We start from the raw sequence: 21914 nt of genomic DNA, 5'->3' as shown, positions 1-21914 counted from the left end.
GTGCACAGCGGATCCATGCCAGCACCCTGTGAAGCTGAGTAATTTGGGCCTGGTGGAGGCCATCATCTTCAGATGGGATCCTTGAGTGATTAAGCATTGTATAAGGGTGATTAAGGATTTTGGGAGCACAATTCTTTTTTAGAACGTGAATGGAGCTTGGCATAAGTGTGTGTGGGGGGGGTGTCTGTGCCTCCTGCAGGCTAGTGTAACAGAAATAATGCCACTAACAGAGGCTACAAGCCTCTAGGAATGACTTTGGTGTCCAGATGCAGAGGGTGAATGCCCAGGGGAGAGGAAGGGAGAGGAAGGGCGAACAGTGACTGGATTTAGCCAGGCTACCACGGGCGGCTCCTCGCCCATTCCGCCCCCCACCCTCTCCCCCATCCCCACCCCTCTTGCCTCGCTGCCACACCACCCCAGCCTCCCCCTTCACCCCCAGCCACCAGCCGATCCCCCAAGGGCTGAGGGCAGGCTGCGGCAGCCGGGGGCCGAGCCGAGGCAGAGCCGCCCCGCCTCAGCCCGCCCTTCCCCGCGCAGCACGCCGGGCCGCCATGGCCGCTCCCTGCGCCCGGGGCTGAGGGCCGCCCCGCCGCCCGGCATGGAGGAGAGCTCCAGCTGCGAGAGCCTCGGCGCCGGGCGGCCGGCGGCCGTGGGGAGGCCGCCCAGCGGCGATTCCCTCTCCAGGTAACGAGCAGGGTCGTCCCCCATTGCCCTCCATGCCCGCCCGGGGTCGTAGCGGGGTGTGGGATTTGGGATTTGGGATATGGGGGGGAGAGGGTGCTCGGAGGGATGCAGGGCGCGGCGCTGGGGCAGCCGCTATGCGACCGATTTAGGAATGAATTGTGAAGGTTTTGGTAGAGGTGCCCCCGCCGTCAGTGTGTGATCATGCTAATTAAAGTCACGTTTCTTCGGTGGGTTTGGGGAGGGAGCGGTAAAGGTGGGGGTCTGCTGGGAGGGGTGCCAGGAGCAGCCCTGGTGCTGCACCCCAAAGGGTGCTCGCTGCATGCCAGGCTGGGCCTTGGTCTGAGCCTTCAGCAACAAATCCGCGGGGATGTGTCCCCTCCCAGCTCTAATTTGCAGTCTTAATGGCCTTTTAATTCTCTGTGGGTGATTTCCGAGGTCCTTCAGTCACACAAACTGGGAAGAGGCGTCCTGTGCCTCGCACAGGTTATCGGGGAGGAAATGAGAAGTATGCACAGCAGCCACCGAATACAGCATCCACGTACTGTATTTATACCCATAAAAATCAGTTTTCTCTGTTGGTATTACATGAATTTGGGATGGAACGCACAAGAATTGCGTTGGCCTGAAGTTCACGACTCGTGGAAACGCTTGATAATTACGTTTCAGGTGAAATTCATTGTAGAAGTTGAGGGGAGACCTCATCAATGTGGATAAATATCTGAGGGGAGGTTGTCAGGAGCATGGGGCTGGTCTCTTTTCAGCTGTGCCCAGTGACAGAACAAGAGGCAACAGGCACAAACTGAAGCCCAGGATGTACCAGCTCAATACGAGGGGGCACTTCTGTACTGTGAGGTGACAGAGCACTGGCACAGGGTGCCCAGAGAGGCTGTGGGGTCTCCTTCTCTGGAGACATCCCAAACCCGCCTGGATGCCATCCTCCACAGCATGCTCTAGGTGATCCTGCTCGGCAGGGGTTGGACTGGGTGATCTCCAGAGGTCCCTTCCAACCCCAGCCATGCTGTGACTCAAAAGCACGTCTTGCTGTAGGGTGTAGGAGCACGGGGCAGGGGAGGGATGGGACCTCAGAGTGCCTCAGCCCTCTGTCCCAGTAGGGACAGCACTGGGGGCAGGTCAGGCTGCTCAGGGTTTTTTTCCAGCCTGGTATTGGAAACCTGCAAGGACAGAGACCACACAATCTCTCTGGGCAGTGCATCTCCTCAATACCTTCTGTGGAGGCTCTAGGGGTGCTCGTGGATCCACCCAAAGTCCACTCTGCTCCAGGCTGGACAAGCCCAGCTCCCCCAGCTTCTCCTCAAAGGGCATGCACTCCAGCCCTCACATCTCAGAGGCCTCTCCTGAGCTCCCTCTGGTTCATCGGTGTCTTTTCTGTACTGGGGGATTAAAAGCAGGATGCCCAGAAACACTACAGTGAGTGCTGAGTAAAAGGGATGATCCTATCCCTGGATCTCCTGGCTCTGCCCCTGTTCCTACAGGCCATGGTGGGGTTGGCCTCTCTACCAGGTTGCCCCACATGCCCATGCTCAGCTTTATTGCCCCCCAGGAAGGCACAACCCAGTTTTCTCCTGGGATTCTTCCTTCTTGAGTCCTTCATGACTCCTCATCCTCATTTTGCCCTCCTTCATCAAATTATTCTGTTCTCTCTAACAGTTTATTTGTGCAGTTTACCTGTGCCCTGCCAGACGCCTAGAGGCCTCTTTTCACCTTTTCCTCACATCCCCAGTATACATTTTTTTTTCCCCTCTGCATCAGTTTGGGCAACATGGACCCAATCCGAAGGTCAGTCACCATAAGAGACACTGGGGCCTGAGGCCATGGAAGGAAAGCTTTTCTTGGAAGAGCCTCTCTCAGCAGCATGCCCTGCACAGAGGGAATTGCTGGGAAATGGGGATGGTAAACCTGTCTCTACTGAGCATGCACGAGACACTCCTCCAAGTCTTGAAAGGCCCTACACTTGAATGGATTTCTTGGGGTATTAAAAAGCTTATCCTAAAACTTCCAGAATTTCAAGTCTCTGCTCCAGTGTCTAACTTGTAGGATAAAGCTAGCCAAATTTTTGATGTGTTCCAAACAACATTTCTTTTTCTCTAGCTGGGTATCAGAAATACATCTTTTTCCTTTGCTGTTACTGATTGAAAAGAGCTCGTCTTGAGTATTCTGTGAAGTGGTTAGTTGGAATGGTTAAGATTAGAGCAAAATTACATGGACGTAAAATGAAGTTCTTGTAATGACAGACGCCTGGGGACCTTCAGAATATTTATTACCAGCTCCCCCTACAAATCTGGTGATACTTGTACATAATCAGTTTTCATATGAACTGGACTATGATCTTTTTATTTTTATTTTTTTTTTTAGTTATTTTTCATTAAATCTGCAGTGCAATCTGATTTTATGCACCAAAACAATCTCTCTGAAGCTAATGCGTCGAAACATATTTGTACGGACACACTTATTTTCATCTTTTTCTTACTGTGTTTATTTATTTGTTTGTTTGTTTTTTAAGTTCATTTTGGGGTTGATGTGGGGAGCACAATGAATTATGAGGGTGCTGTCATCAGGCTGTGTAATCTCTTTTATTTAAAAGGAACGGCAACAACAACTGAGCAGAAAGGCACTCATCCTAGGTTCACAGTTAACTAGCAATGCAAAGAGTGAGAGTTTTGTTTTATTGACCTGTTTTATGCAAGATTCCTAATACTCAGAAAGGTGCTAGTATCAAATATATCCAGCAATACATACTTGGGATTCTTTCAGTTTCAGCTCAGAAGCTAAGTAAGTTTCATATTTCTGGAGATATTTACGACCTAACACCTCAGCAAGGCACGTCTGATAGAGTTTACTCACACGTAAAGTTGCTCACATAAATAAATGCCTTAGAAAAAACATATATTATTATGTTCATTTGTCTTTCAATAGTGAAAATGGAATATTATAATAAAGGTATTTGACAGCAAAAGTTGCTTTGATGTTTTAATAGACCCAAGTAACCTGCAGTACCAGTGCTCCTTGAGTAAGATATGAGAATAACCAAATAAATGTTATCTACTTTCCGTCCCAACTATAAATATTTGAAAAAGTGTGAGGCCCACAGTATAGATGTTTGAGCATTGTAGAAAATCCCAAGCTCCGTGTGGAAATACTGAGTTGGTTCCAGATGAGCAGGTCACAGGTAATTAACCCAACTGCCCTCTTAATTGTGCTGATAGAGCTATTCTGCTTCTCAAGCCTGAGCTATCTCACCTCGTGCTAGCTTTGGGTGGCAAGGCACTGGGTTCTGCAGCTCCCCGTGGTTTCCAAAGGACAATATTTAGGATGGGCTTTCTCCCTGGATCCTGTTCTTGTGGAAGGCAGGTGAGCATGAGCCAGCTGCTCCTAGAGAGCTGCTCTGGTAGGGAACTAGCAGCTTGCAAGGAGTGCTTGGGTGCCAATCCAGGCCAGGAACAACCCACAGGACAGAAAGGAACAGGGTAAAACACTGATCCTAATGTTGTCTTTGAACTGCAGCATGGCTACGTGCAGAAGAGCAAGCTTTACTCAGTGCTTTGGACTCCTTATTTATCTTTAAAATGGCCTGGGGATGCTGGGTGAGTGAGAAATACCTTTCACCTGCGGTAGGTAAGCAGACTTCTTTGGAAAGACCTCCCTCAAAATGAATTTTTAGGTGGAGTTGTGGTTTTGCTTTTTAATCTGAAGCTGCACGTGGGCCCTCTGACCTCTGGAATTCAAAGTAACAGCCAGCAAAATTCTGCCGTGACCTTGCCTTTTGGGAAGGAAAAGCCAGATATAGCTGAGTATGACTTTAACAAAGCATGCGACTTTAAGGAAAAGGTGACATCAAACTTCAGATATCTAATTTACTTTTCGTTAACGGGGATTGGGTGTTTTGTTTGTGCAGCATGTGATTCTGTGCCTTGGTCTCTGAATGAACATATCTCCTCGTGTTCCTGTAAAATGTTCCTTGAAAAGCATATTGCAGCCCAGCCTGAACAGCGGTCAAAGGAAACAGCTGAGAGTCTTTCTCTTAGGCCCGCTGGAGGTAAATTTGTGCTGCCTGTGCAAACATGTGGAGGTGATTGTACTGGAAGGAAACTGCTGCAGGAGATGTCAGTGATACCTCAACCTCGGTATGAAATGAGATAAGGCAGTGGGCAGATGCTTCCTGCCAGCACGAGGGTAGCGGTGTTTGATGTTACCACTTTCTGGTTGCTTGTTGCCACCTCTCTGCTGGTGATTATCATCCGCTGAGGTCTGCAGCTACAGAGGATCCCGTGCACTTTCTGCTGCAGCATGTGAAAATAATCACGCTCCTTGTCCTTATGTTTGCAGGGATAACGCTGAAAGCATAAGCTCTGTGTAAATCAGTGCAGCCAGGCCTGCTGGAGCAATAGCTCCATGAGGTATGAACTCCCCCGTTCATCTCCAATAAGGCCCTGTCAATACCTGCTCTGATTTAAGGCTGTGTTGCAGGAATTCTTTCCCCGCAGAAGAGAGCGATGCTGGAAGGAGCTGGGGCTGTGAGCTGTTGGCTGAGGAGGGCTCGCTAGCACCACATTGCTACCAGATGTGTGAGATTTGCTGATTGAGTTGTTTTGTGATGAGTCATTGAAGTTAGAGTCTGAAAAGGAAGATTTTTGCCAGTTCTGGTGTTTGGTGAAATGTGAGTAGCTGTCTTTTTCTTCCTGGAGTTTGAGAGTATTTCTTGCATTTGATTTCTTGTATGTCCAAAGCAGGATTTCTCAAGAGTTATTGCTGCTGAAGACAAGTACATTGCTGGCTGAGTGTTGATAATGAACTGATTTTCTGTATCTGAGAAACTTAACACTGTGCCTAGAACCAATTAGCAGCTCCAGGCAGGCTCATTATCGTTAATTTTAATAAGAGAGTGATAATTTATAACACTTACTTGCAACTAAGGTCTGTTCTGAGAGAGGTTCTTCAAGTACTGTATGTTGTGAAGATAAAGAACAGTTTGACTTCATGATATGTAAAATCATGGATTAACAGAATGGTTTGGGTTGGAAGGGACCTTAAAGCCCACCCAGCAACACCCCCTGCCATGGGCAGGGACACCTCCCACCAGCCCAGGTTGCCCAAAGCCCCATCCAGCCTGGCCTTGAGCACCTCCAGGGATGGGGCATCCAAAACTTAAATGGGAATCTGTATTTAGGATATGAAGATTTGGGGCAGAAAATAGTGAAAATACAGATCTGAAGTCTGTTTGGCTATTTTTTTGCACTGCACTTGGGAGGAGAAACTATTACCTCTGAAGAACATGGGAATTGTTTTTAGCAGCAGTTTTTGGCACCTGTGTTTCAGCTCCTGCCTCTCTCGGCACGTGAGCCTTCGGCCTTAGTTTTCCTGTTGGGCACATGCAAATTCCTTTGTCCAGGCTCTAAATGCACAGTAAAAGTGCACACGTTTGTTTTTTTAAGTATGTTTCCATTTGAGATCACAAAATATAATTGACGTTCACCTGTTTCTTGTGTCATAATTGATGTTCTATTACTGTTCAGAGGCCATTTCTGTGTTGAAAAGCCAGGGAGCAGCTATTGCAATATGCTGAAGCCAGCACTCCTCTATTTTTACTAACGCCTGGCGGGTCACTCCACGAAGCTGGTGGAGCAGAGAGCTGGGGCTCCTTGCTGAGATACTGGGCAAAGAGTGAGAGGATCTGGGCATGAGATGAAAAACTGCTGTGGGGAGATGAGGCAAGAGCTGACAGCTGGTGAGGAGCAAAGCTGGGCTCAGAACACGGCTCCCTTGGGTCCCGTCAGGTGCTGCCTTTTCTGAAGAGAGCTGGTGCTGTTGTGTTGACTAACAGCCTGTTTGCTGGACAGCTTTAAGTCTTACACATGGCTCCTTAACCACGGGCTGCTTGCAGCACAGGCACCATCGCAGAGCCTGAATTTAAGACTTCAGCTGACCCGGTGATGCCAAATTACACAACCCCTATCTGTTATGTGATTGTGCTCCTGCTATAACTTAACACTGATCTTGACCTGCTTTGTTACCTATTTCTGACACTTTAATGGTCACTTTTCCTTCTTTACTAATTCTTTTATCGCTCTTGTACAAAGGCAAGAACTGCGTTTGAGGAGGTCGTAATGCCTCTTGGGCGGCTCAGCAGAATCAGGAGTCCTCTTTTTCAGGAATGTTTTCCTGATGCCCTGCCTTGCTGTTACTGTTTTTTCCTGCTGGAGGTATCAGGTGATATAAAAAGAGACCCGATCCATACCCCAAACAGCTTGTGTTACCAGAAGGGGGGGAGAAAACCGGCAAGCATACATTAGAAATGTGTCAGAAGTCTTCCAGAGGTCATGCTGATAAGGTGCCATGTACAAGGTGTAGCTGTAAAAGGGGACGTGAGAAAAGTGATCTTGTCATTTGTCCACGGGAAGCCCATTCCAGCGTAACGAAGAGGGCGCCGGGAAGGTAATGAAGTGCTTTGCTTGTAGAGGTGATCGGGATAACCCCGCGATGGGAGACTCTGCAGAAGAGATGTTTTCACAGTAATTACCCCAAGTCTTTGTTTTTAACTAAAAAACATCTGGCTGTTTTATGGCCCCAGTAACTGGGAGATAATTGAAGAAAAATTCCGTGAAAGACAACAACAGAAAATCAGTGGAACTTTTCAAAAACAAACTCTGTTTTTCCTTTTCCTACCATCTGTGGTTTCTTTTGCCAGACGATGTTCTCACTCAGTAATTTTCCAGTGATTTCAAGGTAGTTCTGTTCCTTGCTTCTCTTCCGCCTGTCTGCTCCATAAATTCTTTTCCATTGTTTTCTGAGCCCTGATGCATTTGATGAAGGGAAAGCGTTAGCGGTTTTCTCGTCCATAACCCCTACAAAGTGGTATTTCCAGTCATTTTGCTCCCACTTGACAGATCTCGTCATCCTGCAGTCTTCTGGCCGTGGCTGCAGTATCACTGATGTTAGATCACCTGAAGGTTTGTGTTTGATTTGGATCAGGTGTGGGTGTGTGATAATGTTTCTGCTGTTAGTTAGAGAACACAAGTTTATGGTGTTTTTTTTTTTCTTTATTCTGGGAAGACAGGTGACACCTGGTTAGAATAAACAGTTTTATCTGGATTAATTTACTGTGATATAAAGAGTGTGTGCCAGCACAAAGTGTTGCACTCAAAATCTTGTTCATGGGCAAAAAGGCAACACAACTGTATCTAACAAGAATTTGTTGTTTGGGTAACTGAAATCCTGCAAGCCAAATCATTATTTGTCCAGATTGAATTGCTACAGAAAAAGAATAATTGGTTAAAACTGTCATACGTGCAGTTTTTAGTTTCTGCCCGTTTTCCTGGAGTTAGGCTCACCCCTTTCTTGCTCCTCTGGTTTTTATGGCTGAAGGTTTTATTCTGGTGGTGGTGGCTCTTACAGGGAGTTGTCAGCATCCTTTGCTGTGAGGAGTGAGAGGTTCTTGGTGGTGGTGCCTGCTTTCCTTACTGCAGGATCCACCTGGGACCATTTCAATGTATTTGATAATACAACTTTACACCTTTTGTCCTTCATCAGTCTGCAATTCCATGTTGCCTCTGTTTTTTACTATATCTGATTGTTTTTACAGATACTAGATATTCTTTCTGTGTTCTCTGTTACCCCTAAAACCAGTTTTGTCCAGCTCCTGGTCTGTGTTTCTTCAGCTGACCATTGGTGAGTTGTTTATAGCCATGGGGTCTCCGTGCCAAGCCCTTAGCATCCTTTGTGCTCCTCTATGCCACGTCCTGCATCTTCACTCTCCAAGCCTTTGCTATCGTGCTGGGCTACTGCATTTCTCTATACAACATGGTTGTGTTAGTTGTATCTCATTCCATATAGAATGACTGCTTAGTACTGCTGTCAGCACAAAACTGTGGTTGCACCATACACAGATACCAGAAATACAACAAATTAGGTATAGGCACCTGGCCAAAGAGAGAAATTGTTGTCACAACTAAACCAAATTTTTAAACAAAAATTTAACTGATGGACTGAATTGGTCCCACATTTATTGATGTATCTTACATTGCTTGTTGTTTAGTGAGCAAATTGGTTTTGTGATTTATTTTATTTTATTTTTTTTTTAACTTTCCTGGCCCAAAGGACACTGATACCTGAATTACTGAACTCCTGAACCACAGCCTCATCCATACCTCCTGCCTCTCCTGAGAGTAAAGCATTCCTGCTTATTTTTATTGTTCTGTTAGAAAATCCTGTAGTTGATTTGTGCAGGTAGGTGGCAGGACCAACCCCATCAGCTGTTTCAGCTGACTGCACTGAGCTGGTTGCACGTGTGACTGGAGGAGCCGTCCTGCTGCTGTGGAGAGCAGATGCTGGAGGTAGTGGGGAGTGACTGCAGCCTGTGCTACCAGAGAGGCACTGCTGGAGGCACTGATGGCTAAACCAAGCTCTACTTGACTCCGAGCAGAGCTTGGTTTAACCAGTGGTTGGATACCTCTAATGAGGACAAAACGATCAGCATCTCATAGTAATATTAATAATATTTGTAAGCGGAACACCTCTGGTAAAGAGATGAAAAATGGGGGTCTTCTGCTTCCATTTTAGCCAGGTTGGCTTTCAGAGTAGGCTTCTCTTGAAAATCTGGGCTGAATCCTTCAGTCTAGGAATCGTCATCCCATCTCTACATAGAAAATGACCCCTTACACCTCTGACAAAGTTCTTCCAAAGCCTTTTTGCTCAAAGGTTAGGGATGCTACCAGAATGGTCACTGAAAGCCAGGGTGAGAGGAATAGGATGGGGCTGTTCGTGGACGTGCTCAGGGCTTGTGCCCTTCACTTGCAGGCACTGCTGGGGTGCAGCTCCTGGTGGCCACTGCTGCTTCTAGCACCATGGGGGTGATATCTCTTTTATTTATTTATTTATTTATTTCGTCTAATAACTTCTAACTAATTAATAACTTTCTTATAATGACTTCTAATTCTGGACTCCACCTCGTGCTTCCACCTTGCATAAAGAACAATACAGGCATCCTGGATGGGATTTGCCTGCAGACCTCTCTGATGCACATCTCTGCTAGTCTCTGGGTTTCTTTTTGCAGACAGTGGGGACTCATCTCGGTTTCTCCCCAGTGCGTGTACGAGAGCCTGCAGCGACGACTTCAGATGCAAACACCTCCACCCCCTCCTCATCTTGCGTCAGGGACAAAGAGTGTATGGAGTTTGGCTTGGTCTCCGCTCCAAAAAAAGGAAGGAGCTATTTCTTAACTCCTGTTATTCCTCTTTTTCACATGGTAGCTAAATCTCTTGGCAACTGAGAAGAGAGCAGAGATTTGTGGCCTGGTTTCCTAAGCCACGTTTCTTCGTGTGCGGGTGTACATCTGTCTGCTGTGGCCACCAGTAGATTTTGTAACCTTTGAACAACTTTAACTGTGCTTGACAGAGGAGTAAAAGTGATAGCTTAGGACAAACTTTGCATTTAAACAGATGGAGCTGCGAAGGGTGTCCACGTCAGCTTTTCCATTAAGGAAAATGCTTCTTCCCTTTTCAACAGAAGGAAATACCTGGATGAGAAAGATGTCGTGAACATGTGCGGATTCTCTTGGCCAAGACTTCTCTCGATTGGAGAAGTACTAATCTCTCTCATTTTTGCTTTTCCTTCTTTCCTTGTGCCTTCTCTGGTGTCCACAAAAGGCCGTGCTCAACTGAAAACAAAATCAAACACAAACCTCTGTGCCACATGGCACTCACCTTGTGGAAAGCAGGGTAGGACCCAGCTCAGACTGCCACATCTCCGTGTGGGGCAGGTGTCTAACACCTCCCTACCCTCAGCACCAGCACACTCCCCAGGTAACTCAGCTGAGCAGGGGTGGCTATCCACACTGACAGCGCAGAATGATGTTCTCAGCTCCCCTGACAGGATTTCCATCGGCTGAGTGGGAGCATGGAAACTGCTGGTATGTGCCCGGAGGAGCTGAGCCTGTCCAGACCTCGTTGTTCCTACTCCTTACTGGGTTAGGTTGATCTCTGCAGGCACTGATTGCTTCTGGAGGCAAGCAGAGGTATCCGGAGGAAGTGGCTGTGGCTAGATGGTGGGAGATAAGCTCACATTCAAACACACGGGAACTGGTATGGACAGAAAACCTTCAGCTGAGCTCGTAAACTTTGTGTATGTCTCATTTCAGTGTAAGGCGCCTTTGTTTTCAGCGTGTACCCAACCTACAGCTGGCCAGTGGGGTGGGTGTGTGGAGCCCTTTGGCAAACTTGGGCCATAACAGGAGGAGTCGATGGCTGCTGAGCACTTTGGAAACTGGGCTTTGTATTTAGGTAATAAATGGGATTATGTTCCTGGAAAACCTGGACCCAGCTGTGAGTGGTGAACCTGGGGGCTTTGAAGAACCTCAGACCTCAGAGTTGTTGAGCATGTGTATCTTCCATCAGCTTAAGGAGAGCCCAACATTTTTGAAAACCTCCTTGGTTTGAACTTTTGGAAAGAAACCCACCAAATTATCAAACTCCTGATAGTATTTTAGCTTTGTAACTCCTCTGGGGACCACCTTTGCGGAGGGACTGTGCTGCCAACAGAGCACTGCTGTTCCAAATCCTTTTTTGAGCTGACCGTGGCAGAGCACGCAGCTGCACGCTGTCTGTGAAAGCATACCAGGGTGTTTTGCTGGGTGATACGTGACTCTGCAGACTGGCTGTATTTATATATCCTTCCCTCCTTCATTTGATTATTCCCAGTATGGAGCAGCTCCTGTCTTTGATGAGTAAATTGCTGGTATTTTTAATTCCTGTGGGTGTTTGGTTTATTGGGGCGAGGGGGCTGCGTGGTGCGTGTTTGAAAGAAAATGAGAACATTTAACAATACGTGGTACTTTCTTACCCAGGTGTTTTTTAAACAGGGACATAGAAAAGAACCTAAGGAAAAACTGAAAGAGCACATGAACCGGGGGAAGTACCCATACGTTTGGATAAACCACACGTAACTGGGCCTCAGCATGTAGCTAGAAACAAGAATTACCAAAATACAAGCAGTAAAAGAGAAGTTGTACCTGTCTATTTATCCCTACTTCCTTCCTGTCTTAAGATGAGTCCCTCCCAGGATAGGTAGTATTTTGATTTCTTTCCTTGATCAAATGAATAGGTTCCTTTAAATCAAAACAGAGAACAAAAAAACAACAAGGATTTTAAAATAAACAAAGTATTTATTTTTGTTTATAATGCTTTGCTATATGAGGTCATATGTTGCTCTCTGTTTTCCTGTTTCTCCTTGCCCTCAAACTTTAGGGTTATTGTAATTCAGCATGGGATTGTCAAATTTGCATCAAAACCCCCATCTTTTTTTTTTTTTTTTCTTGCATGTTTTACTCTGGCTTCATATACTTTGAAGGAAGGAGGTGGAAGCTTGTATGGTAAATACTGTGAGCAGCAAACGTGGTTTTGAACAGCATTTATGATTTCCATAATGACTTTTGTCTGTATTCAAAGTACCTGAGGAGGAAGTTGGATGTTGCCAGCCCTCTGTAGCCAAGGTGCGGTGGTAAATCCAAGGTTGCTCAGCTGGAGGAGATGAGAACACCACCCACGTCTCCTGCTTCTCTGCATGAAATGAGCCCAGGAAATGGCCTCTTGCCCAGGTAGAGCTAAGAGACACTGATGGTCTCTTAACACCAGCAAATGTTTGGATTTGGATTCCCAAAGGTCTGTCCTGGAGATTGGAAACCCCAAAGTTTTTAAGCACAGCCCCAGATGCGCAGAAACACCTGTGGAAAGTGTCAAACCTCTCTGACACGAGCGGTAGGGCAGAGCCACAGCAGCTGGCCTGGCTTTCCCCTCATCTCACCTGGAGATGGGTCGCTGGCCTTGCCCACCCATCCATGAGGAACTGGAATCAGACGAAAGCGTTGGATTATCAGCCTGCTTTCAGGAGATAGGAACTAATTTTGGACTCTGAGAAGCTGGTGAAACGGAGGCAAAATGTCAGTTCCAGCAGAAGTCTAAGAACTTCTTGACAAAATTCATTTTTTTGGCTTTCTGTTTCCTTCCTCATAGCTGTGTATCGTCCCACACCAGCCCGGAGCTTGTCAGAAACGCAGCACCCCTTTTGTTCCTTGTGTGAATGCAGATCATTTCCTAATCATCTTCCACGTGCTCATCAGGACACATTGGTTCAGGCCCCTCGCTGCTGCTGTTCTTCCTCTTTTTTTTTACCTTCTGGGTCATTTGACTCATGACAGCGTGCTACGTGGGGCTGCTTGCTGGTATTAATTACATGCCCCGTATTGGTTTGTCTTTGGGTGTTGGCTTTCTATTCTTGGAATCCTGCAAATATTTTCAACAATCAGCCTATTGTTCAGCAAGCGCTCCACGCACACTGTAGGCCTTTTGTGATTTTCTGGTAAGTAAAAAAAAAAAAAATAAATAAATGAAAGAATGACTAATGGGGCATGAACGGTGCTCGTGACACTGTAGTGCATTGTGTAACTGTTGAGAGCAGCATCTGCATTCCTAGAAAAGCGTGCTCACGGTCAAAATATAGGACGTTCCCTCTGGCTCATGGGAGAAGACGTACTCTATATCCAGCTCGGGATGCTGCCTAAAAGGACCAACTTCTACAAAATGCCATTTTCTTCCCCTGGAACGTGAAGTCAGGCTGAGACCCGCGTTTGCTTGGCAACAGGAGCGAATCCTTTCCGTTCAGGCAAGTGGCACGGGGGCTATTTTCGGTCCGTCACGCACATGCACGGCGCTTTGTTCGCTGAAATCTCTTCTTTTTATGTTGCCAGCTCTGCCATCAGCAGCTCTGGTGAATGGCGAGGGCACGTTATTTTAGTGTATGAACTGGATGCCAGGGAGAGCCTGGCACTTGGTTCTCTCCTTCCCCTCAAGAGCGTGTCTGTGTGAGGCTTTCTGCCGCCTCTGAGCCTGTGGCAGGTTGAGCAGAGGAATGTGTAGGGCTACGTGTGCAGGGGACTTCCCATACAAACACAAGTACCTATAAGGACTGCGGGGTCCTCCTCGCCTTGCTCAGCCCCACGGGGAGCTGCTGGAAGCCGAGAGCCTGATCTCTCAGCAGCTGGGTTCCCCGGGCAGCTCCAGCCAGGACAAAGTGATATTCACAGGGAACAAGCGCTGGTTTGTCTCCTGCTGCTCCGATAGGACCCAAAAGGTTTTTTGGAATTTCTCTTCCCTTCTGTGAAGGAAACGGGAGCCTTGAGAGCATTGAAGAGGGAGAGCTGTTGGCTTGAGTGTGGGAAGCGAGCAGGGAGTGCTCAGTACCTCTGCGTAATTCTGCTCTTAAGAAAAGTGCCCAGGTGCTGCAGGTGCTGTCAATTTGAACCTGTTGGATCCTGTTCCCTTGGCATCCAAAGCTTCCAAATGAAATTGTATTTGCCACCAGTCGACATTAATTTGCTGTTTCCACCTTGATTAATTTTTAGGAATGCGCGTAATGAGAAACTTCCACAAAAACAGGAAGAAAGGAAATGGAAATTTGCGCTCTGCGGTGCTTTTCTCATTTATGACCTTTGCAACTCAAACTCCATGTCGTTCCTCTGACTACTGAAACAAAACACACAGGTTGATAGAGAAGAAGTGGTGTGAGCAGCCGATGCCAATTAGCATGTGAGTAATTGGCACACCTTTGCAGGCAAGGAAGCAGCTGCTTGTAGTGGCAAGGAAGGAATATTCCTAAAGAAGGCGTTGGAGGGATGACTTGATCATCTGTGGCTGCAGTTGGGTTGTTACTTATCAGAGGGAGCCAGGTTAGTTTTTTCAGATAGCAGTTGAAAAAAATAAATAAATAAATAAAATTGTCCTAAAGCCCTACGCATATGCTGTAAATAAAAATGGCTTATTTTCCAGAGATGGCTTATTTTCCTTTCTGTCTCAGCAGGTTTCCTGAGAGTTCAGGGTGTTAAACTCCCATCTATTTTCAAAGTCTGAAGAAATTAACAGCGAGTAGTTTTTCAGAGAGTTGGTACCCAGTCCCTTTCTGCATAGGATCGTTACTTACCTTTAGGAAGGTGTATATTTATGTGCGTGTGTATATATATATAAATAAATGTTTTTGCCAAACAGAAAGAGGCAAGCTTCCTAAGAACTCTTCCTCGAGATCTAGGGCCTGAATTCATGGGGTTGCTCCTGGACCCTCATGTGGTCAAATTGCCACCTTTGCTTTCTTCTCTGGAAAACTGTTGCTTATGTACTCTAGAAAAGCAGTAATTTCATCTTCAGGCTCCCTAAATAACAGCTAGCAAAGCAAACAGCAGCAAGTTTACGTTCCGTGTCCTTTGCCTTTGCCTACACCACATTATTTGAATCGGAACGAGGGTCGGGGGGTGGAGGTTGCCTCGGGTGGCTCTGGCGGATGCTGTTTGATGGCAGCTTTTGAAGCGACCGAAGACTTTACCGCCGCCTTCCCCCCCAGATATTTCCCCTGCACCTTCATAGCGTAAGTTTGCGTGTCTCAGACATTTGTTTGCAGTTTCTGTACGTCGTTGCTGACGGTTCAGGCTGAGCGTGCTGGCGTTCCCTCAGTGCTGCTGCAGCCAGCAATGCCTTTCAGCTGCCTCAACAGGAATCACCAGAGGGCATCTGTCTGGGGTTGGGTTACATTGGAAAACCACCTGGCGTGTTGTGGGGTAGTCCTTAATAACAACAAGGAGCACTTCATCAAGAGTTGAGGCACTGTGCTTGGTTTCCATTGTACTTCTCACATGAATTGTGTGTTCGGGTTCCCTACAGCCCAGGGGCTAACGCTGCACGCAGGCACGGTGTGAGACCCTTGTGCTGCCAGCCCTCATTTGGGCTCATTTATCACTCAAAATCTGACTGTAAAAATGCATTTAAATAAGAATAATTATTAAGATGAAAGACGTATGTCAGCGTTAATGGCATCCTAACCCTGTTTTCTGCTTCTGCTGGGGGAGAAGTGGGAACAGCAGTGACAGGAGCAAGGTGCTTTCCCTGACGATGCTCCTGAACCCAGCAGGGGTCTCTTTTGGCACCTCACAGACATCAGGATGGGTGCTGTGGAGCTGCCTGGGCTTGCAGCATGGGAAGAGCAGCACTTCTGGAGGTCCTTGGTCTTCACAGGTCTGTTCTGGAGCATCTGCACTCTGTTCCTTTCCTGTAGGAAGAGCCAAAAGTACTTGGGGAGCCCAAATGCTGTGCCATAAAACCTTAATGATGTTCCAAGGCAGTGGCTATTTACACGCCTCCCGGGCTGTGGGATCTTTCTTCTTGTATTGGCAGCAGGGACAAACTCCGGATTGCCTAAACCACTAAAGCTAATCAACTTCTGGTGTGCCATCAGGCTAATTAGTTCTCCAGGCAGCGGATCCGGAGCCTGAATGTGGCAGGAGGTGGGGAGTCGTGAGGCAGCAGCGGTTCGGTTCTCCGCTCCCTCCTGTGAGCAGCTGAAGAGGACAGACACGAGCAGCCCCTGCACGACCTCCACGGAGCTGTGCAAGGGGATTGTCCGTGTGCACGCAGGCTCTGCTTCCCAAAAGCTGCCCCTGATGCCACTGGTGTCTTCTGCAGGAGCACGGGGACGCTGGTGGAGGGATGCTGGTGCTGGGAGCCTCTGAAAAATCCCTTCTAAAATGCAAATGCTTTCCTTCATTAAAACCCACTTGAAGCCAGGCGTGATCAACAAACACAAAACGCTCTCACAGCTCAGGATCGCTGTGGATTATGGTTCTCTTTTCTTTCTTTCTCTCTCTCTCTCTCTCTTTTTTTTCCCTGCACAGAGCAGTTTGCCCCTCAGCCTGCCAAAGCAAAATTAACCAAGAATTTCATAAAAAATCTTTGATTTATTATGATTAGATAATCACTGCTTGCGTAGTAGGTAAGGGCTGGGATCGTACGGGGGCAGACAAGTTGTGTAAGCAGAAAAACTTTAATCATTCTGTTAGTGCTTTCCCCTGGGAGCAGTTAGGAGCAGGCCAGACACAACGTGGGGATTGCTTGGGTGTAGCTTGCCCTAGCTTGGGGGCAGAGGGAGAGACTGATATTCCCGGTGAAAAGTCTTCCCAGCTTCATTTTCTGTGACTAAAGGACGTGAAATCCGTGATGCAGATGTTTTTATTAACACCTTACTGCTCGGTGACTTGGCGGTGGTCACTCTGAGGGTGCAAACGAAGCCAGGCACCTGGGTTAGCTGCTGGTGCATCCCTCGCTTAGTTATTTCCACCTGTGCTGAATGTCTTGAAAACGTTGCTCACCTCGAACACACGTTTCAGTGCACACACGCCTGGGCTGGCGGAGGCTCCTGCCGAAGCTCTGGCTCCCCCGGCTGGAGCTGCGGGAGGAGAAGGCGCAGCGGGGGCCGAGGGAGAGGTGTCAGAGCCCGCGGCACCTCCAGCATCTGCTGATTTTTAGTAAGTGCCGTCTCCGTATGGGATGCTGTGCAGTGAATTAGTGCTGCTTTGAGGAATGATTAAAAAAAGTGTGATTTTTTTTTTCTTAATGTGCCTTAAAAAATCAAATTAGTTAAACAGTTGCAAACACCAGGGTGAGCACTTGGAAGGTGAGGTCTGAATGTGAGGAAACCGGGCTGAAACGAGGCTCGAGGGCACGCATCCAAGGGGTCTGAGCTGGTTTGAGGGAAGCATCGTAACGCTGTGGCTTAGGGCTAAGCCTGATTTAGCATGCCTGCGGGCTGCTGCAAGCAGAAGTGCTCCCAGCCTTCCTCGTCTTCTCCAGATACGGATTCCCTACTCCTCCTGTGCACTGCCTCACGTTTATACAGCCACGTGGTGAGTCCAGCCAGTGTTGTTATCCAGCAGAAGACTTTCTTCATGTTTAGCAAGCGTTTGCTGCCCTGAGAGATGAGCAAGTGGAGCCGCGTGTCCCCGTGATGCTTGCCCAGGTCGAGGAGAGGAGGAGGAGGTCGGTTTGGTTGTCCCACGAAACCCCGCGCTAATTCCATGTACACGGGGGGCCTTTGGGTCTGTGACAGCAGCAGGCTTTGCTGATGTGGTTCCCGTTACGTTGGTGTGTGATTATTTTCTGTCTGGGCCAGCCACGGCGGCGTTGTGTGCTGGGGTGATGCTGCCCGTGGCTGGTGAGCTGAAGAGTTAAGCGAGTTGGAAAGCCGAGCGATGAGTTCATGAGCTGCGCACAATAAATGCATTCAGAGGGATCGTGCTATTCAATGGGCACAACGGCATCATTTATTTTAATTTTATTTATTTATTTATTTATTTTTACTGTTCCCCAAACTTCCATTTCTAAGTTTCTGTTTCACAGGATTAAGAAGTTGCCAGCGAGCTTTAATCCTCGGAGGGAAAGGAGTGAGTCCCAGCAAGAGCCCAATTTTAGCACAGCACCTCCTGTTTCTAACGCCGCCCGTGTCATACTTTGCCAAACTTCGAAGAATAGAAATAGACCCAGAACATTTTGGCCTTTCCGTGCCTGTTTACCAGCAGTTAAGCAGCAAAACAATTTTCAGACAATTAACAGATCTCCAGGCCCTTTGGAAGCTCAGATAAAGCTGTTTGACGGCTGTCAAATGTCTAATTAATACAACTACTAAGGGGAATGCTCCTGGGAATATCCTGCCTTTGCCAGGGCTGGGTTTACAGCTCGGTAGCTGCTCCTTAAGGCTGGCTTTACACCCAGGTAAAACCTTCCTGGGGTCACTAAGGGCACTGATTGCTCCAGGTATTGTGGCTTTGGGGCTGGGGACGTTGTTCCACAGAGGGAACAGCAGTCGAGTAGGGTTATTATCAAATGCTAATTTCAAGCAATTACGGTTCTAGGAGAGCTTGCAGCATAAAAATGCCATAAAATAAGCTTATTTTAATTGCTTACAGCTGGCCTAGAAAAAAAAAAAAAAAACGTATAGAAAAAGATGGTGGCTGTTTTTGGTTTGTTTTCTAGCAAGTGGCGCTTTGTATCGCGGCAGAGGTGTGCTGGTATGCTGCGAGTCTTCCTAATTCTCCTGGGAGTTGTTCTTATACCTGAAAGAGGAAAGCTACGTGTGATGGAAAGAGTTTTAATCCTGAATTTAGTCCACGGCTGTAAAGCTGCGGTCGGAGTTGTGCTGGCGGGCGTTCAGGATCCTGTCTGTTTTCATCCAGTTGCAGCGCACTAATTCCTCCCATCTGAAGGGCTGAAATTGAGGCCCTTGGTTTCGGTGATTTGGGATTTGATCAAGTTTGTGATCGTGATGGTGTTAGCTCACTCTGAGCTGGGATTTGGAAGTGAATCGTGTGTGCTTTGGTAATCAGTAGCCGTGGAAGGTAAAGCAGGTTCTCCGAAATTGCTGCTGGGGACTAAATAACAGAATGGGCAAGGTGGAAACTGGGAAAAACTGCATGATAGACTGCAAGTAAGTGGCCTTATCTGTTAGCTTTTGAGTAATGGTGAGCACAGTTTAATTCTGTGGTGTTTCTCTTTACAGTGCTTCCACTTCTCACTCGGACCACTCTGTCCATACCAAGTCTGCTTCTGCTGTGTCATCGGACTCGGTCTCTACCTCAGCAGACAACTTTTCCCCAGATTTAAGGGTACGTGTGCTTTGTCTTAACAAAGAAAAGGAAAATACGTGTGTGTGTGTGTGTGTGTGTATATACATGTATAAATATAGCTAGTGGCCTCCTTCACTGGCTCTTTCTTGCTCCTCTGAGTTTGGATACGGTAAAATGATTTCAGCTTTCAGGGTAATGCCAAATTGTGTGTAGCCAAGGCATGAAAGGTCCCAAAGTCAAACAAGTGAAATAGAAATTGAACTTTAATCTCTACCATATTATTTCCCTCTTTATAAAGTTGTTTAATCTTCAAAAAGCTGTCTCTGCAGCCCACATTTGGAGATGAATTTTCAAAGGAATTCCTTTTTCTTTTAAGTGCTTTAAGTAAGTGAAGATCCTCAACTAGCCAGTTACATATCCTTTTCTTTCCTTTCTGTGTGTGTGTGTGTGCATATCTATGAGATATTCTTTTTGAAAACTCCTGCTTGTTTGTAAACACTGAGTCCTTGGAAGTATCTTTCAGAGAAAGATTGTTATCTTCAAGCTGATAAAGTAGTCTTCTGTTACAATAAATTGCTCTTGCATTAAAAGTTCCAAACAGGGCTCTTCTAGGTCTGTTAGTGATTTGTTAATGTCACATCCAAAGCTTTAGTTGAGTGTCAGAAAAGTTTTGAAAACTGTCTGTGCGTTCCTCTTAGGAAACCAAGGGGTTTGCTGATTTTCCTTAGCTTTGCAAAAAGGTCCCCTGAGCACAGAACTGGTGGTGTCAGTGCTTTCCGGTAACGACTTGTAGCATTTCTCAGCTGTGGTTGAACAGCTCTGTACAAACACAACTGCATAAAAACTCTGAACGCAAAACTAATTCCTTCCTCTGACAACCATGACAATTTTTTGTTTCGTGAGTTGTCTCAGTGGTTCATAATTAGCAGAAAGTCCTCCTGTTCATAACTGGCAAGAAAGCAAATGTTTCTTCTTAGAGTTGTATTAGCCAGTATTAAGCTATGATTTGAAAATGAGTCAGGAGTTTGTGTAAGTGTTGTTTTGCACCTTTTATCTATGGATACCAAAAAATAGTCTTCAGAACATGTCTGGATAAAGTTACATGTAATAGGTCTGAACCTTTTCCCCTGTGAAGTGTTCGGTTTCCCCAACATATAGAAAACACAGAGTTCAGGCTAAGTGATTCATTGATATAAATATATGTATAAGACTGCAAGCACTGCTACAGCTGTAACTGTGTATATAATGCCATAAATTTTACACAGACTTTGTTTTACACTTAATTTTGCACAACCGGGTGCACAACTTGACTGCTCTTTTGCAATTTTTGTTATGTGTGGGGATTACCTTTACAGATAGAGAACCAAGCAATGTTCCTCAAGGCTGTCTTTGCTTCCTGGTGGTTGAGGTGGCTCAACACATTTTCCTTGTGACTCTGGATGTGTCTTGTGTCTCCTTCCCTCCTTTTGTCACCTTCTCTCCATGACATGTGAGCCCTATGTGGCAAGGACTCCTCCTGCCATGTATTTGTCTGGTTCCCCCTCCAACAGGGCCCCCATAATCGCTGGTAATCAGAAATGATGTTAGCAGAGGAATGTTCACTTAGCTGCATGACACGTTTTTCAGGCTGAAGATGCGTATGTGCTGTTTGCTGGAGGTCATTAAAAACCACTACTTCCTTGCTGTGCCCCGGTTCCTGTAATTTGCAGAATGATTTCTTCACAGCCTGCCTTTTTATTTTTTAATTTTAATTATTAAGCAACCTAAATTTCTGCCACGGCTGGAATAAATGCCGCTCCCCTTTCATTTTACAACAGCGTTTAAGGAAGGATGGTGAAAGCAGGGGATTATTTATCTACAATAGAGGCGCTTCAAGCCAAGCGTGAGCACATGCCTCCGCTGGCAGAATGCTTCCTGCTGGTAATGTGCATCAGCTCTGTCGGGCCCGAATTCAGCACCTCCTGCTGTGCTCCACCTCAAGCCTGCTCCCGCAGAGGTGGTGCGAGTGGCTGCGATGCTGTCGTGTGCAAGCACAAAGCTGGTTCCTGTGATTGCGTTTGGGTGAGAGCTCGTCGATGCTGGCTGCAGAAAATTGATTCCTGTGCTCCTACATGTAGTGGGGTATGGTGAGGAAAGCCTGGTTTCTATTAGGACAGGTTGCCTTTCTCCTACAGGATTTCCAGCAATAGCCAGGTCTTTCTTTGTGGCTGGTGCTGGCAAACAAGCCTGGCAGGGTGCGATGGAGATCTGTCCCCTTCTCATGGGCAGCCCCTTGTGTTGGTATCGCCAGTGTGGCTGCAGTCCCACAGCCTGTCCTCAAGGCAATTACAGCCAGCACTGATATATTTGTATGTTCTGGGCTTGTTCTTGCAGCCCAGCACTAGCTGCTCAGTGAGAAGGCTCGGGAATGGAAGGTTTTTTCTGTCTGCTGATCAGCTAAAACTGATGTCTTTCAGCTCTCAGAGCAAGTAGAACAGATGTACTCGCTCTGGGCTCATCATTCTTCATCCAATTTTCTCTCAGTTAACATCTCTGCCATGTGACACTTCTTCATTTTTTTTTTTTAAGCCAGCTCACTGAGAAGTTCTTCGAGGTCCTGATTGTTGTTCCTATTTTCTTTGACCTTTCTGAGGTGTGGCTTTGCCTTTGAAAATGCAGATAAGTTCACAGCATTACCTTAAACAGCAGCACGAGTGTGCTCTGCACACCTGAGCATCTCGTGGCACTCGGGTTGACACAAGACAGGGAGAACTCCCAAGTCTTAATACCTACTGAGGTTTGAGCT

At 46.8% G+C, this 21914-nt stretch overlaps 1 protein-coding gene and 1 long non-coding RNA gene across 5 annotated transcripts in view; both read left to right on the top strand.

Annotated features, from left to right (window-relative positions):
* Positions 1–510: 510 nt before the first annotated feature.
* The window catches only part of MTMR2 (myotubularin related protein 2), a 59328-nt gene continuing 37924 nt past the window's right edge, over positions 511–21914 (top strand). The window contains exons 1-3 of one of the 4 annotated variants that reach the window (XM_084536679.1): positions 4319–4530; positions 5029–5099; positions 19063–19168. In XM_084536679.1, coding sequence (XP_084392805.1) covers positions 5095–5099; positions 19063–19168 — 111 coding nt within the window. In that variant the 5' untranslated portion in view covers positions 4319–4530; positions 5029–5094. Of the gene's footprint in view, positions 685–4318; positions 4531–5028; positions 5100–13112; positions 13354–19062; positions 19169–21914 lie in introns of those variants that run through there. The other 3 variants (XM_084536677.1, XM_084536678.1, XM_084536680.1) reach the window with 3 other exon arrangements.
* LOC311445066 lies at positions 8279–11440 on the top strand. The gene is made up of 2 exons (XR_014698183.1): positions 8279–8367; positions 9752–11440. It is a non-coding gene; the product is annotated as an uncharacterized lncRNA (long non-coding RNA).

The sequence above is a fragment of the Aythya ferina genome, assembly GCF_964211825.1.
Source record: "Aythya ferina genome assembly, chromosome: 1".
NCBI classification, from domain to species: Eukaryota; Metazoa; Chordata; class Aves; order Anseriformes; family Anatidae; genus Aythya; species Aythya ferina.
The sequence above is the reverse complement of the archived record's forward strand: the minus strand, read 5'-3'. Positions and strand labels throughout refer to the sequence as shown.